Source organism: Podarcis erhardii, assembly GCF_964252035.2.
Source record: "Podarcis erhardii genome assembly, chromosome: 4".
NCBI classification, from domain to species: domain Eukaryota; kingdom Metazoa; phylum Chordata; class Lepidosauria; order Squamata; family Lacertidae; genus Podarcis; species Podarcis erhardii.
In genome coordinates this window covers 3,175,774-3,193,890 of record NC_138508.1, presented here as the reverse complement: position 1 = coordinate 3,193,890, position 18,117 = coordinate 3,175,774, and the positions used below count along the sequence as shown (strand labels likewise).

At 43.8% G+C, this 18,117-nt stretch overlaps 1 protein-coding gene and 1 pseudogene across 2 annotated transcripts; both read right to left on the bottom strand.

The window, feature by feature from the left end:
* Positions 1-631: 631 nt before the first annotated feature.
* On the bottom strand, positions 632-1,584 carry LOC309340599 (olfactory receptor 51H1-like; annotated as a pseudogene). Its single transcript has one exon. The product of its transcript is annotated as an olfactory receptor 51H1-like (transcript).
* Positions 1,585-8,407: 6,823 nt separating this feature from the next.
* LOC309340598 (olfactory receptor 51H1-like) lies at positions 8,408-16,212 on the bottom strand (the record flags this gene model as incomplete). Its single annotated transcript, XM_081859484.1, has 2 exons — positions 8,408-9,191; positions 16,022-16,212. 2 exons carry the CDS (start codon positions 16,210-16,212, stop codon positions 8,408-8,410), a joined length of 975 nt encoding a protein of 324 aa, XP_081715610.1.
* Positions 16,213-18,117: the final 1,905 nt, after the last annotated feature.

The window sequence follows — 18,117 nt, the reverse complement described above, 5'->3', positions numbered from 1 at the left end:
TTACAGGCCGAGGGAGCCGACGTTTGTCTGCAGACAGTTTTTCCGGGTCATTGTGGCCAGCATGACTAAGCCACTTCTGGCGAACCAGATCAGCACACGGAAATGAAGTTTACCTTCCCGCCGGAGCAGTACCTATTTTTCTACTTGCAGGTTGACATGCTTTCAAACTGCTAGGTTGGCAGGAGCAGGGACTGAACAATGGGAGTTCACCCGGTCGTGGGGATTTGAACCGCCGACCTTCTGATCGGCAAGTCCTAGGCTCTGTGGTTTTGAACTTATGATCTATCAAATCCTTTATCGAAGTTGAATATTTTGTGGAATGCCATCTTTCATAATATGGAAATAAATCTCATCCAAAGAAATGATTGAGTATACATCGTGGGGGGGGGGGAGCAATTTCTTTAATGAATAAACATTGTGATGGAAATAAACAGCTTAATGCCCTACTTGGAAGTATTTATTGGGGAAATAAACTGTGCAAAATGGTTTAGGATCTTCCATTTAAAAAATCAACACATTAAAAGGAAAAAACAGAATACTTATTAAAGAGATATGAAAAACACACAAAATTAACCCATCTATCCCTAATTATAAACCACTTTAACTTCTTCTTCAGAAGCAATATCAACACCTACTTATTTTTAAATTGTAAAATGTTGCTATCCTTTGCCGAATCTGCTGGGTCTTCACACTGTACACAATGGGATTGAGAAGTGGTGGGACAGCAACAAATATGTTGGCCATCAGCATGTGGACAATGGGGGAAAGGTGCTTCCCGTATCGATGTACCACACTGATGCCAATCATTGGGACGTAGAAGATCAAGATGGCAGAAATGTGGGCCACACAGGTGTTGAGAGCCTTCAGACACTCTTCCCGGGAGGCAATGCTCAAAACAGTCTTCAGGATCAGGATGTATGATACAAGAATGATCAGAACATCCAGCATTATACTGCACATGACTACAACCAAGCCGTATATGATGTTGACTTTTATGCCTGCGCAGGCTAACTTCATGGCATCTTGGTGGAGACAGTAGGAGTGAGAAAGGACATTGGATCTGCAGAAAGGGAGCCGTTTAATGAGAAAGGGGAATGGGAAACAAAAACAGAAACCTCTGGATAAGATAGCTATTCCTATTTTTGCAATGACTGAATTTGATAGAAGTGATTTGTATCTCAGTGGATCACGGATGGCAATCAAGCGATCAAATGCCATTGCCACAAGAATGCCAGACTCTATCTCTTGAAGTATATGGATAAAGAACATCTGGGTGATGCAGCTGTTGAGAGGGACTTCTCTTGAGTCAAACCAATAGACTCCCAGCATTGTTGGCATGGTGGACATGCAGAGGCCCAGATCCGAGCAGGCAAGCAGGCAAAGGAAGAAGTACATGGGCTCATGGAGGCTTTGGTCAATCTTGATCACATAGAGGATCATGATGTTCCCAAGCAGAGTCAGGGCGTAGAGCACAAACAGTGGGAAGGCCATCCAAGAGTTCTTCTCCTGCATCCCAGGGATGCCAATCAGGACAAAGGTTTTGTGGCTCACAAGGCTGTCATTGGAGCTGGAGCTGGAGGACATCGTTCCCTAAGTGTTGTGGTAGAAAGATTCTAAGGAGTAACAAAATTGATCTGAACGTTAGAGATTCTGATATCCTGGTTCAGTCCAACATGAAATGTTGTTATTAGGGCCTCCATTCAAAGAAGGAGAAACAGTCCTAAAATCAGTGCTAAATTCTCCTTTTATGATGGTCAACTAAGAACCCCTCTTACAGATAGGTAGCCGTGTTGGTCTGCCATAGTCAAAACAAAAAAAATTCCTTCCAGTAGCACCTTAAAGACCAACTAAGTCAGTTCTTGGTATGAGCTTTCGTGTGCATGCACACTTCTTCAGATACACTGAAACAGAAGTTTCCAGACCCTTCTATATAGTGAGAAGGTGGGGAGGGGTATTACTCAGAAGGGTCGTGGGAATGGGTGATTGGCAGATAGCTGTGATGAGCCTGTTGACGACTCTTAACGACTGCAATAGGTCTTACAGGAAAAAGCAAGGGGTGAAAAGGTGAAAAATGGCTTTGTCATGTATAATGAGATAAGAATCCAAGGTCTTTGTTCAGACCAGGTCTCTCCATGGTTTTAAGTTTGGTAATAAGTTGCAATTCAGCAGCTTCTCTTTCCAGTCTATTTCTGAAATTCCTTTGTAGTAAAACAGCTACTTTGAGATCTTGTATAGAATGTCCTGGGAGATTGAAGTGTTCTCCTACTGGTTTCTCTGTCTTGTGATTCCTGATGTCCGATTTATGTCCATTTATTCTTTGGCGTAAGGTCTGGCCTGTTTGTCCAATATAGAAAGCTGAAGGACACTGTTGGCATTTGATGGCATACACAACCCTTATCTCATTATACATGACAAAGCCATTTTTCACCTTTTCATCCCTTGCTTTTTCCTGTAACACTTATTGCAGTCGTTAAGAGTCGTCAACAGGCTCATCACAGCTATCTGCCAATCACCCATTCCCACCACCCTTCTGAGTAATACCCCTCCACACCTTCCCACTATTTAGAAGGGTCTGGTGACTTCTGTTTCAGTGTATCTGAAGAAGTGTGCATGCACACGAAAGCTCATACCAAGAACTGACTTAGTTGGTCTTTAAGGTGCTACTGGAAGGAATTTTTTTTGTAAGAACCCCTCTGTTAGGGGACTGCCCAGAGTGGCTGGGGAAACCCAGCCAGATGGACAGGATATAAATAATAAAAGTACAGTATCATCATCATCATCATCATCATCATCATCATCATCATCAATCTTAGTCCTCAACAGTCTCCCAACACCAACCAGTTCATCTCTTTTATTATTTAAAGCTTCTATACCTGTTTGCTTGCTTTTGTCAAGGTGGTGCTGTTTTTTGTGGCCTTGGCAAATTCATTGTTTCTCAATTTCTCATCTGCAGATTTGGACTAACAATCACAGTGTAACTGCTGACATATAAATGATATATCTAAATGACTAAATGTATAGCAGCATAAGGAATAGGGGGTGGGACAAGTCTCATCCCACCTTCTCCTGCTCCGCCTTTAAAGAACAGGTTGGGCAGCCATCTGTCATGGATGCTTTGGCTGCCATTCCTTCACCCTTGAGGTTCCTCCCAACTCTACAAGTCTATGATTCCTCTTCTGAGAAGGCAACCTTAAAACTGAAAAGCCCAGTGAGCAAAAGGGATGTGACCAGATATGGCCAGAGGCTGGAATTGGGGGGGGGGGGCAGATATTGACTGATTTTATAATTGTGTACATAAAAAGAAAAATGTACAAATGAGTAGAAATGAATATTAAGAATGGATGAAGGAAGAAAAACTAGGATACCAGGATAACATACCTTTAGGCACCAGGTGAAAATGTGTCTCTAACACCAGGCTTCTGGCTGGTTGAACAATCTCTGGTCTTTTAAACAATTGTGGGAGCGGAGTCTTTTGTTTGCTGTTTTGTCTTTTGGTTATGCATTTTGCCTTATTTTGTAATGTTATGTTGGGAAGCTCCCTCTGATGTTGGGTGAAGAGCAGTAGAACAAATACAATAGATAAAAACAGTAATTATGATGACGATCTGGGAAAATAAGATGTGAATCTGCATGAGGAAAAGTGACTAAAACCTGCAAGACTTACAGCATGCAAGCGTAAAAATAAAACAGAATAAAATGAAGTATGGAAGGAGAAGGAAAAAGTAGCCTTTTACAACTAAACTTATTCAAAGCCGCCCATAGTCTGAAGCCTAGAAAAAGCTGCCTCTGTTCATACCTCAGTCCTAAGATGGGCCTGTTGCGATAAGAGAGAAGCAAGTTCTTCTCAAAGGAATAACAAACGGCCCCTCTAGATGACCAGTTTATTGAGGATTCATCTTGAGCTGCTTGTGCAAATCTGACAGAGAGGTTAGTGACTGCATTTTCATTCTGCTTGGTTTGTGAGGTGGTTATAAGAGAATGCATATTTATCCTGCCTTCATCCTGATTTGCATTCAGAGCCCTTGCTCATCTATCAGTCACTCATTTGTTCATCCTGCACTTTTCAAGACATTTCCCTGTCACTTTCCAAATTGCAAACAGTCTGTTTTTTAAATAAATATATATAAGAAGTAGATTTGTTGTTCTGGGGTGATAGAGCATTCCCACTTTAAATGTGTAAACTGAAATTTCTGGTGTGTGGTTGAAGCACTCAGCTGAAATATCGGTGGTCTGGAGATGCCCAACAATAAATCAGAGGAACAGTTAATGTCTGTGGGAAAGATGGAGCAGAAAGATCTAATCCAGTATAAAATTATATTGAAAAGCAGGCAGAATTTCTTCCAGGCCCTGTGTGAAGTGCATGTACTGGCGTGTTCTGTTTGATATAGGTTGGGAATAAGATAACCAGAATGATCAACTCACCCTTTATATATACTGGGACCTCCTGCAGATACCATCTTAGCAAGATGTGGGACCTGCACAGTAAAGGAAGCGGACCTCTGGAATTGCCTCCTGAATGGGACCCAGTGTCCCTTTGGAATGGCCTCTTCTTCAATATGAGACAGCGCTGCCTCTGTTGCAATTTGGGCGCCTACTGAAGACCCTCCTCTTCAGTCCCAGTTGGCACCTGCACTTTTAGAGTGTTTGTATAAATGAATTTGTTCCTAAATCTCCGTATGGTTTTTATATTGGAATCATTTGGAATTTTAAAACATATGGAACAGTTTTCAACTGTGGTTCCCCCCCCCCAACTTTCTTGCATATTTCATCTTTCTTTGTATACTTTCTGGTGGCAACATTCCCTGGGACTATGTGGTAAAGGATGGGGAAGAAATCAAACCGATAAAGCAATCAAAGCTAAAAGGTTCTTTTTACACTTGTTTACAGCTTCCATTGTCCTCCGTAGTCCTGGGCAGCAGATGGACTCCTCCAATATGGAATTACACATTAAATCCCACTTTCTCTCTGGCCTGCCCAGTAGCAATCGCAGCATTTTCACTCAAATGATAGAAAAGATAATGGTGATAATGTTCATAATAATCATATTGATAATGAGAAGCATGATTATTATCAAAGTTCAGCAGTAGTACAGAGGCATATGTTGCTTTTCCATGTGGATGTGGATATTAGACTATTATTTTATTGTTATTTGCTGCTAACAATTAAGAAAAATGCCTCTGGTACACACAATATTTAACATGGAACACTGGAAAAAAAAGCAAGTGTAAACTCTCTCGATCATCTTATAGCCTCATGACTGAGGAAAACCTCTCTGAGCTCAGTCAAGGGAAAACTCACATGCTTTGTATCTCAACGAGTCCTTTGCCCTTACCTGACTTTATGGCACAGGCTGTGAACCTGACCTGGTGAACCTGGAACCTGCCAGCTCCGGCCTGTGATGTTCATGGCAATAAGCATTGTAGAAAAACTGTTTTCCCTCTGGGCAATGATACCACGGGGCCTAGGTGCCCAGAACTGCTGAACCCACTGGGAGCAGTTATTAGAGAATCCCCAAGGATCCTGTGAAGGGACCTGCAATTCTGTTCTCAGAGGTGTTCTGGAGACCACTCAGTGCTCCCTTGTTCCCTAACACCAGAGAAGTGGGATGAAGACGGAAATATGCTCAGAGTGGAGTATTGATTTCATGTTCTTTATTTCAGCTCATAGTACAACAGTGCAAATTTCCCCCCGAAACCTCTGGCTATATATACATTATTTACACAATGGGTCCTGTGTGATCGGCTGATTCAACTCCCCTCTTGGAGCCTGATTGGGCTACTCCTGCAGGCCAATCAGGTTGCTGCATTCTAGGATCCTACCTGCCTATTGTTCTGGGATCCAAGCTCAGTACAGTCACACCTCATGTTACGTTTGCTTCAGGTTGCATCCCGCGGCAGCCCAGAAGTACCAGAAAGGGTTACTTCCGGGTTTCGCCACTCACGCATGCGCAGACGCACAAAACGACATCACGTGCATGCGCGGATGCGGCGAATTGCGACACGCGCACGCACAGACACACAGATGAGGGTTGCATTCTGCTCATGTTGCGAACAGGCCTCTGGAACGGATCCTGTTTGCAACAAGAGGTACCGCTGTACATAACACAGACAGAATATCTTAACCAGGAGATCTCAACCTACCTCTCCGAGTGGATCCAGGGAGAGAGGTGTGAAAAGGGCAGAACAGCCACATGTCCCTTGAAGGGTGCATTTACAGGAGAGAGCCCAGCCAGACAACGTGGCACTTGCGGGGCATGAAGCAGGCACCCGTCCATTGGCGCCCCCAGCGCAGCACAGCCTGGAGCTCCTCTCTGTGAGCGCTGGTTCCTCCAATGCTGGGAGAGGAGCGCTGGCCTGCTTTGGGGGCACATGTTTTGCACCCCCTCAAAAACCTGAGCCCGGGGGCACTGCCCCTCTGGCATGCCACACACTACGCCCCTGGGCTGTTAAGGCTCTAAGGGTTTATGCAGCTGCTCGCTCTTCCTGGTGGGCTGAGCCCACTGCTTCCTTCTCTTTTGACTCTTCCTAGACCGAGGTGATGGGTGTGTGTCTGTCTGTGGCTCCTGTGAGGTGGCTGGGATCAGTCAAGAAGAACATAAGAAGAGGCTGCTGGGTTAAGCCAATGGCTAATCTTGCCCAGCCTCCTGCTCCCACATTGAAACCCATAAACTGGAAACAACACCCCAGAGCCCTCTGCTCCAGTCATTCCCAACAACTGGTATTCAGAAGCCGAACTGCCTCCAACTATGGAGGCAGACAACAGCTATCATGGCTAGTAGCCATCAATAGTCCTCTCCTCCTCCATGAATCGTCTTTTAAATACGGCTGTCATATGTCTGAGTTTTCTCGGACATATCTGGGATTCATCTGTTGGGGGGAAAATCTCAACAGCTTTTGTGTCTGGATTTTCACATTTTAAAATAAGGCAGCCCCACTTTAAAGCCACCTGACTTGGAGGCCATCACTGCCTCCTATGGGGCTGGGAGCCAGTTCCACAGTTTAACTCTGTGCTGTGTGAAGAAGGACTTCCTTTGATCTGTCCTAAATCTTCCAGCATTCCACTTCAATCCCACTTGGACTACTGCAATGCACTCTACGTGGGGCTACCTTTGAAGGTGACCTGGAAACTACAACTAATCCAGAATGCGGCAGCTAGATTGGTGACTGGGAGCGGCCACCGAGGCCATATAACACTGGTCTTGAAAGACCTACACTGGCTCCCAGTACGTTTCTGAGCACAATTCAAAGTGTTGGTGCTGACCTTTAAAGTCCGAAACGGCCTCGGCCCAGTAGACCTAAAGGAGCGTCTCCACCCCATCGTTCTGCCCAGACACTGAGGTCCAGATCTGAGGGCCTTCTGGCGGTTCCCTCACTGCAAGAAGCCAAGTTACAGGGAACCAGGCAGAGGGCCTTCTCGGTAGTGGCACCCGCCCAGTGGAGCACCCTCCCATCAGATGTCAAAGAGAACAACAACTACCAGACTTTTAGAAGACATATGAAGGCAGCCCTGTTTAGGGAAGCTTTTAATGTTTGATGCATTACTGTGTTTTGATATTTTGCTGGGAGCCGTCCAGAATGGCTGGGGAGGCCCAGCCAGATGGGTGGGGTATAAATAATAATAAATAAATGGGTGTCCATGAGTTCTAGCGTTATGAGAGAGGGATAAAAACTTTCTCCTTGCTGGGCATTGTTTTATAGACTTCTTTCATGTCTCCTCTTACCCACTTTTTCTCTAAGCTAAGAGAGTGTCTCTGCTAAGCCTGCAGAGCAACATAGGGATGGAGAGACAGTGGGACTTCTGTTTCCCGTTGGGCAGAAGGTTGAAGCGAGACAGCAGGTTGAGGAAGAACAATAACCAACAAAATGAATTCCATTTCTTTTAATGCCAAATATGAACAGCAACATGATGGGAGAAACCCCTTGGATTAAAGAATACACATCAAAAGGGAAATTGACAGCACCTTAGGGCCCTACTCGTAAGTAAGCATAGATTATATTTTGTATGGAAACTGTGGCATCGTTTAGGATCCTTTGTAAGGAAATAGAATTGAGGAAAGGACAAAGCAGACTAGTTATTAGAGAGGCAGAGGCATACCTAGGTGTTGGCAAAACCTGTCCCCACCGCAGGCCCAGAAGCGGTGCAAAAATCACCCCAGAAGTCTCCCATCATCTGTGGCAAGGCAGTACGATGGTAGAGCATTGGAGACTTGGGAGGGTATGAGGTATTGCTGAGTGGCAATGCACTGCCACTGTCACAGCAACTGGGAGAAGCTTCCCATCCTTATTGCACAAAGGCACAAAAGGTGCACAGATACAGAGGAGACATGGGATGGATCCATTTATCCCTAATTATAAAATACAAACACTTTATCTTCCTCTTATGGCAGAATTCTCCTTTGGGAGAAATATCAACCCCTAGTTCTTTTCAGATGCAATATGCTGCATATCCTTTGCCGAATCTGTGGGGTCTTCACACTGTACACAACGGGATTGAGAAGTGGTGGGACAGCAACAAATATGTTGGCCATCAGCATGTGGACAATGGGGGAAAGGTGCTTCCCGTATCGATGTACCACTGTGATGCCAATCATTGGGACGTAGAAGATCAAGATGGCAGAAATGTGGGCCACACAGGTGTTGAGAGCCTTCAGACATTCTTTGCGGGAGGCAATGCTCAAAACTGTCTTCAGGATCAGAATATAAGATACAAGAATGACGAGAGCGTCCAACAGTACTGTGCACATGACTGCGATCAAACCATATAAAACGTTGACTCTTGTGTCTGCGCAGGCTAACTTCATGGCATCTTGGTGGAGACAGTAGGAGTGAGAAAGGACATTGGATCTGCAGAAAGGGAGCCGTTTAATGAGAAAGGGGAACGGGAAGCAGACACAGAGACCTCTGGACAAGATAGCTATACCTATTTTTGCAATGACTGAATTTGAGAGCAGTGACCTGTATCTCAGGGGACCACGGATGGCAATCAAGCGGTCAAAAGCCATTGCCACAAGAATGCCAGACTCTATTGCTTGTAATATATGGATAAAGAACATCTGGCTGATGCAGGCATTGAATGGGATTTCTCCAGAGTCAAACCAATAGACCCCCAGCATAGTTGGCATGGTGGAGATGCAGAGGCCCAGATCCGAGCAGGCGAGCAGGCAAAGGAAGAAGTACATGGGCTCATGGAGGCTTGGGTCAATCTTGATAGCATAGAGGATCGTGATGTTCCCAAGCAGAGTCAGGGCGTAGAGCACAAACAGTGGGAAGGCCACCCAAGAGTTCTTCTCCTGCATCCCAGGGATGCCAATCAGGACAAAGGTTTGGTGGCTCATAATGCTGTCACTGGAGTTGGTCAGAAGTGAAATCATCCCCCAAGTGCTTTTGGTGAAAGGAGTTGAAGGAGTCCTAAAAGTGATCTGTATATTAGAGTTTTTCTACAACCTTACAGATTCTATCAATGTCATATTGCCTTTATGAAAGGGGATACATATCCTGTTTTAATTCAACTGCAAAATTTGTGTTAGATCCTCTATTCAAGGAAGGAAAAACAGTCCTGAATGCTGCTTCAGTTCACCTCCTATCCTGGCCAAATAACACTCCAACCCTGTCATAAAAATTGCCAGTTTCTCATCTGCAAAACAGAAATAAAAAATACAGTGACATTGCTGAATTAGAAATTATCTGTCCAAATGACTGCATGTATAGCTGTACAAGGGATGGATTGGGTAGCAGTCACCCCTCCTCTTGCTCTTCTTTGAAGACACCTTGAAACGGAGGTTCTTTTTACAGCCCCATCCAGTGGGCAAGAGGAACATGACCAGAGATGATCAGAAGCTGAAATATAAAGAAAGAGAATATCGATAGGGTAATTTCTAACAGAAAAACAAAAATACAAACAACACTGAATAAAAAGTGCTGAAATTAGATTTTGCTTGCAGAAGATAAGAACCACCAAGCTATTTGCAGAGGAAGATAAATAAATATTAAAGAGTGCAGGAAATTTTACATAAATCTGTTTTTCCTTAAGAGGTTGTTAATGTTTTTTTCCTGTCTGAAACAGTCAGGCTTCATATAAGCTACAGTTCTCAAACGAAAGCTTCTACCATTCCATTGTTCTGTAGACCTTGTCCTCTATGTCCCTGGGCAATGCTCCTGTTCACAATAAGCAACAGAAAAGCAGTGCAAACTCCAAATTGTAGTCTCCTGTTCCAGGAGCCAGCTGTTTTTCCTGACTGGCCCAAACCATCCCCGCAATATGAAATTCCACATTGAATCCCAGTCTCTCTCTGGCTGACACAGTATGAATTGCAGCATTTTAAGTTGCATGTTAAGGACCATAATAACCGTATTGGAAAAGATAATAATTATTCTCATCAAAATTCAGCAGTGATGCCACAGTACTTCAGGTATGTGATAGCTTCCCATAAGCTTGTCACAGTTATTTTCTTATTACCTGAAACTAACAATTAGCAAGAACTCTGATATGCACAATATTTACAACCCCCCAAATATGATATAACATAAAGCATGAGAATAAAATCAGAACAGTTTCCATCATCTCGTGGCCTCTTGATTGAGGAAGACCTCTCTGAAGCTGATCAATGGAAAACTCTCTCTCTCTCCTTTGTGTCTCATGGTGTCTGCGGCACTTACCCGACTTTATGGCACAGGCTGTGTGTACCTGACATGATTTCTTCCCAGAGGGACGCTGAGCCTGTCTTTGCTGTTCCAAGAGGGATCCCACCTGCGCTTTTTAATGCACAAAGGGTTATAGCAAGAATGTTTTCCCTCAGAGAGGCCAGCTACTCCCGAACCACAAGAAAATTGCTGAACCCCATTGGGAGAAGATCTCTGCAGTGGCGTAGCGTGGGGGGGGGTGCAGGGGGGGCCGGCCGCACCGGGTGCAACATCTGGGGGTTAGGGTTAGGGGGCGCAAATCCACGGGTTAGGGGGTGCAAATCCATGGGTTAGGGGGCGCAAATTACTTGCCTTGCCCCGGGTGCTGACAACCCACACTACGCCACTGGATCTCTGAAATCCCTGCTGCAAGTAGAAGGACACACCCAGGCATCCTGCGCAAGGACTTGCAGTTCCGCTCTCAGAGGCATTCCAGAGATCACTCGGCGCTCCCTTCTTTTGTATAACCAGAGAAGTGGGTTGCAGACAGACTATCCTAACAGGGAGGTCTCATTCTCCATGCAGATCTGAAGACCCCTAAAATCTGGGTCTGGGTAAAAGAATGGCATTGCTGTAAACTCTAAAAGAGTTTCAAGTAGTAAACAAACAATTGTCAGCTGTGAGAACAGTGATAGTTAGTTAGTTAGTTAGTTAGTTAGTTAGTTAGTTAGTTAGTTAGTACATTTCATTCATATTCCATCGCTCAACCTGTAGGATGGTGGTATACACACATAATAAAATCATTAATAAGTTGCTTTTCAAAACTCACCATATCTTCATCAAACCAGAAAAAGCAATGCTGCAGGAGGGTCTCTTCTCCATGTGCTTGTCTAATCCTCCTTTAAAGCCATCCAAGTTGGTGGGCATCATTGCCTCCAGTGGGAGAGAGTTCCACAGTTTAACTCAAATGAGTTATTTGTTTTAACTGCACCAGATCTTCCAACATTCAGCTTTGATGGGTGCCCATGAGTTCTGCTTAGTAGAACTTAACCAAATATGACAAAAAATGAAGATGAATGAGGCTAAGAGCATAAAAACGGGAAAAACTATCCACGCAGAGCTGAAAAATCCTATTTAAATCACAATGACTTTGCCCCATACAGGGGAAATTTGCAGAGCACATAAAGGGCAAAGAAACTCAACTTCATTTGATCCTTGATTCTATGGCTGAGGTGAGACCTAGAGGTTTTTCGTTACTGATACCTGATGCCACAGACAAGACACCTCAAGAAGGGGTTCCGCTCCTAGATGCAGGGCTTGACCAGAGAAGGACAATTATGCGGCACATGGACCTATACTCTTATGGCTTTCGCAACTGGATTGCTACAGTTCACTCTAAGAGGAGCTATCCTTCAGGATAAGTCCAGGAGTTGCAGCGGATTCCAAAGTTTGCTGCATGCATTGCAAGTGGTGCAGCAGAAAGGGATCGTGTAACACCAGCCGTGTGTGAACTGTGTGTTTGCCTGTTTGCAACCGGGGCCAAAGTGTTTGCTTTAATGTACAAAGCCCCACACAACCTGAGAACCAAGTACCTGATGCCTCTCCCCATTTCTGCCAGGTCAGGCCCTGGGATCTGCAGGGGAGTCCTGTCTAGATATTGTGTTTATGAGCATGTTTGATTTGGCCTGACTTAATCAATCCACTTTTGGTTAAAGAAGTTGTTTTCACCAGTCAGAGTGAGAAAGGATATTGGATCTACAGAAAGGGAGCCATTTAATGAGAAAAGGACATCGGAAGCACAAACCAAGACCTCTGAACAAGATAGCTGCGCCAAATGTTGCAGCTAAAGAATTTGGGAGAAGTGATCTGCATATCAGTGGATCACAGGTGGCAATTAATCAGTCAAATAGAGTTATTTATTACATTTGTATACCGTTCTTCATCCTTAGATCTCAGGGCAGTTCACAACATAAAAATACAGGATAGAAACCACAGGATACATAATAATAATAATAAGAAGAAAACAACCCAATATTGCTCCACCCCCCTCAACACTTTTAAAAGTCATTGGGTGTTAATCAGTCAAAGGCCTGGTTGAAGAGGAATGTTTTTGTTTGGCGCCTGAAGCTGTGTCTCTTTAAAGATGTGCCCCTTCAAACAGGCAGGGACCACCCCCTCTCCTAAAGAGGCATTGATCACCTTCTTGACCCAGCCAGCTCACGTGGAAAAGGAAAAGGCAAAGGCAAAGGTCAGAAGTCCAAGACAATGCAACACAAGGTTATGGTCTCATGCTACACTCCAAAGGTCCGGAAGACGTCTAGATCTTTCTTCATCGTTGACTCAGGAGTGACCCGGCACGTCTGCAAAGACAAACACCTGTTCGTGTCCTTTACTCCGCAGGAAGGTACGATTCACCAAGCGGAGGAGGATGAGCTTTATCAGCTCGGTCGAGCGGAGATTCCTCCTCCGGCCAAGTCCTCCGGAATCGCCTCCGACGTGATTGACGACCTGAGCCTCTGACAAGGCTCCAGGCACATCCCCCATTCAGCAGAGAATCAAAGCAGAACGTGGAAGTGATGAGATTTATGGCTACATCGCTATGATTTATTTTCTAAGCTATGCAGACAGAAAATAAATATACATCCTCTCTCTGTGAGAGCAGAGAGCAACTGGAAAACAAAGGAACAGGAAACCAGTAAACATCACATCCATCTCCTGTCTTCCGTGAGACTTCCAACAGTCTGGAATGTCTCTGGAATGTAAACAGAGTCTTGTGACTCCAAGAGCACTGCACAGTGGCAGCACACAGAAACTAACACCCACACCCCGCTGGCTTTTACCAGCCAAGAGAGGCAAAGGTCTAGAGCAGACATGGCCAAACTTGGCCCTCCAGCTCTTTTGGTACTGCAATTCCCATCATCCCTGACCACTGGTCCTGTTAGCTAGGGATGATGGGAGTTGTAGTCCCAAAACAGCTGGGTGGCCAAGTTTGGCCATGCCTGGTCTAGAGCGTCACCCTGACCGATCCAAGCACCTTGTCCACATCCTTGAGCCTCACCAACTGAAACTCATGCAGCATAACAGGACTAGACTGTGCTCTGGATACCCCTTGAGTTTCAGCTGCTAAAACTGTGGAGTCAAGATCTTGGTGGATGAAAGTGATTTTATCCTCAAAATGCTTTGCAAACAATACTAGACAGGAAAGCTCTGCTGGATGGCATAGTGAGGATTCAATGGAGTATGCCTTCTTTGCTGTCTACACTGCCTCTAGGTAGGCTTGATAATGAGCCCTCCCCATTGCATTTGACCAAATCTCTCCTCCACTCATGTTCAAGACATCTTCCAGTATGTTTCCTCATCCTATACACTGGAGTATACCAGGGAGCCAAGGGGCTCCATGAGGTGGGAAAGGGCACTCTGGGGTGATCATATCAATGGCCTGAGCCATCTGGATGTTCCAGAAGTTGGCCAGGTCTTTGCCAGGAGCTCCAGTGCTATCAGCCAGGAAATCTCACAGAGCCATCTGGAAACCCATTGGATCCATCAGCCTCCTCTCTCATCTCTCTGTGATGAATATCTCCATTCTGCTATCAATTCAGGTTTAAGCATAATCATCTAGCCTAGCCAACCCTCCTTTCCTGCATACAGCAGTTGCCATGGGCATTATCAGTTTATTCTTTTCAATGTTCTGGAGCAAACATCTGCTACCTAAAAAGCAATCCATTCTGCATTGTAAGAGGTAAATATTGCTCATGCAGTTTAGCTAGGCCACAGGCTCAAAAGAAAATGGAGTTTTCAGGAAGATACAATTTTAAAGAAAAAAATTATTATTCTCCACCAACAGCCCTATTCCTAAGTATTAATCTTTCTTCTTCTTCGTGTATGGAATCTGTGCAGAATTGCTCAGTGTCTGCCATTAAACATATCAGAATAAAAAGGACAAAACAGACTCAATATTAAACAGATTCAGAAATAACCTGGGATGCATTTCTACATTTTACATTTGTAAAAAACCCCAGAAGCTTTCCTTTTTTGGAATTATAGGTGCAGAACTACACAAACTGTATAGAAACTTATTTATGTATGCTTCTACAGCGGCAAAAATGTTACTTGCCCAAAAATGGAAAGAAACAGAAGTCCCAGCAAAGGAAGAATTGATACAAAAACATGGAATATGCAGAAATGGTGAAATTTACTGGAAGAATAAGAAATCAAGATAACAAACTTTTTATAAAAGGATGGAAATGCTTTATGGAATATTTAAAAACGAAGTGTAAAAAGATAAGAACATTAGCAGGATTATCGTAATGACCTGCAGTTTTATAAGAGTAAATATTTAAAGTGGATGAATAAATGAACAAGTTAAGTTAATTTGGAATATGCAGGAAATATAAAAAATATATTTAAGGAACCGCAGAAAGAGGAGGAAAGAAGTCGAATATCAAAATGTTAAAATGATCGTAAAACAATTGAAATCATATTTTTAAAATATTTTTAAATAAACTGAAAATCATATTTAAAAAAACAAAAACAAAAAACAAAAACAGAGATGACCTGGGATGGATCCCTCTATCCCTAAATATAAACTACTATGTCTTCCTTTCATCACTGAATTTTATTTCGGTCGAAATATCAAACCCAACTTTTTCTTAAAGTGCAGTATATTCCATACCCTTTGCCGAATTTGCTGGGTCTTTACACAGTACACAACAGGATTGAGAAGTGGTGGAACCATAACAAATGTGTTGGCCATCAGCATGTGGACAATGGGGGAAAGATGCTTCCCGTATCGATGTACCACAGCAATGCCAATCATTGGGACATAGAAAATCAGGATGGCAGCAATGTGGGCCACACAGGTGTTCAGAGCCTTGAAGCATTCTTCGTGAGAGGCAATGCTCAAAACAGTTTTCAGGATCATGACATATGATGCAAGAATGATAACAATGTCCGTCCCTAAAGTGCAAACCGCTATTATCAAACCATAGAAGATGTTGACCTTTATGTCTGCACAGGCTAACTTCATGACATCTTGGTGGAGACAGTAGGAGTGAGAAAGGACATTGGATCTGCAGAAAGGGAGCCGTTTAATGAGAAAGGGGAATGGGAAACAAAAACAGAAACCTCTGGATAAGATAGCTATTCCTATTTTTACAATGACTGTATTTGGAATAAGTGAACTGTACCTCAGTGGATCACGGATGGCAATCAAGCGGTCAAAAGCCATTGCCACAAGAATGCCGGACTCAATCCCTTGCAAGGCATGGATAAAGAACATCTGGCTGATGCAGCCATTGAGTGGGATTTCCCCAGAGTCAAACCAATACACACTCAGAATTGTTGGCATGGTGGAGATGCAGAGGCCCAGATCCGAGCAGGCGAGCATGCAAAGGAAGAAGTACATGGGCTCATGGAGACTTTGGTTGGTCTTGATGACATAGAGGATTGTGATGTTCCCAAGCAGAGTCAGGGCATAGAGCACAAACAGTGGGAAGGCCATCCAAGAGTTCTTCTCCTGCATCCCAGGGATGCCAATCAGGACAAAGGTTTGGTGGCTCACAAGGCTCTCGTTGAATCTGGTGATGGAGGACATTGTTCCCCAAGTGTGTTTGTTGGGAAAATGCTAAGGAATAAAAGTCAAACGAATATTAGAAATCTGGTATGATTTTACAGGTTCTGTCCTAGTTTAGTCCAACTTGAGACATTGTATTAGAGCTTCCAAACATTAGAGCCTTCCAACTCTGACATATGATTCCCTCTTCTAAGCCCAACCAATGTCAGTTTTATGATTTATTCATTTGTCATTTACAGAGTTTTTACTCCACACCTTAGCCAAAGGGGCTCCCAATCAGCTTCTGAAGTTCATTAGCAAGAGGGTTTCTGCTCTTAGTTTTCTATATAAAATGATGTGACAGAGATGTGTCATTGAATCTGCTGGTGGAGGACATCGTTCCCCTGGTGCTTTTGGTGGAAAGATATTAAGGAATAATAAAAGTTAAAAATGTTGAACCTGGGGAAGGAGAACATGCCTCCCCAAGAGCTTTCTGTGGATGGGTTCTAAAGAGTCATAAAATTCTTATTGTGACATGATGTATTTTGTAACGTATTGAGAAATCTCCCAGTTTAGTCCAAGAGGAAAAGTTGTCTTAGAGCCTCTAATCAAAGAAGGAACAGCAGTCTTGACTACTGCTTCATCTCACCTTCTGCCCTGGCCATAGAACACCCCAACCCCAACATCAAAATCAATCCCCAAAAGTCTCACAAGTCTTACCAGTGGAGTGGAGGTCATAAGAGTGTGGATTTCAAATATTCAGTCTCCCAACTTCTCATCTGTAAAACTGAAATAACAATCACAGTGCAATACTTAAATTAGAAAAGGTAGATATAAATCACTAGACGTATAGTATTATTGGGGAAGGACAGGACTAATCTCACCCCATGTCCTCCTCTTCTGAGAAGACACCTTGATATGGAGGTCCTTCATTTTGCAGCCCTATCCAGCTGATGAGAGGATTGTGATCATAGAATCTGTAGAGTGGAAAGGGCCATGGGGGACATTTTCCCCCTACTCCAGACAGATGATGCAGCAAAAACTGCAGGCCACCACAATTTTCCATTCTTCCTCACTGAGTGGTCCTATAGTCCTTTTGCTGTGTAGTCCTTCTCCTCCTCCTCCTCCTCTCTCTGCCCACAAGATAGAGCAGAGCAGTGCAACCTCCGGATTATTGACTCCTGATGCAGGAAACTAGATGTTTTCTTGATCAGCCCAAACCCTCCCTCCCATATTAAGTTCCAGATTAAACCCCATCTCTTTCTGGCTCCCAGTAGGAATGGCAGCATCTTTACATTACTCAGGAAAACATCTCTGAAGTAATCAGAGGAAAACACATCTGTTTGATAGCTCATGCAGTCCTTTGCACTTACCTGACTTCATGGCACAGCCTGTGAAGCTAGCATGCAATTAAAGGAATGTGTACTGAAGAGTAATTACGGGTGATTACCAGAGAAGCTGAAGGAAGCCTAAAAAGAGTAATTTGTTAAAATTTGTCAAGATTTGGAAAAATAATTGTATGATTGAAAAATTAATAAAAAATTATTACAAAAAAAAGAAGCTAGCATGCTTTCTCCCCGGGTCAACGCAGGTCGTTCCCGTTCTGCTGCAAGAGGGATTCTGTCTGTGATATTTATGGTGTATAAAGAGTTACTGAAAAACTCTTTTCCCTCAGGGAGACAAGCTGCCCTCAAACTGGGAGACGATTGCTGAACCCTGTGAGAGGAGATCTCGCAAATCCCAGTGGCAAGTATTAGGTAATCTCAGTGGATCCTGCACAAGGACCCAGAGTTCTTGCCTCAGAGGCGTTCCAGCAATCACTCTGTGCTCCTCTCCTTTGTATAACCAGAGAAATAGGACATGTACAGAATATCTTAACAGAGAGGTCTCATCCTCCCTGGCAGAGGAACCAAATCCTAGGGGCCAAAAGGTCTTTGGCACTCCAAT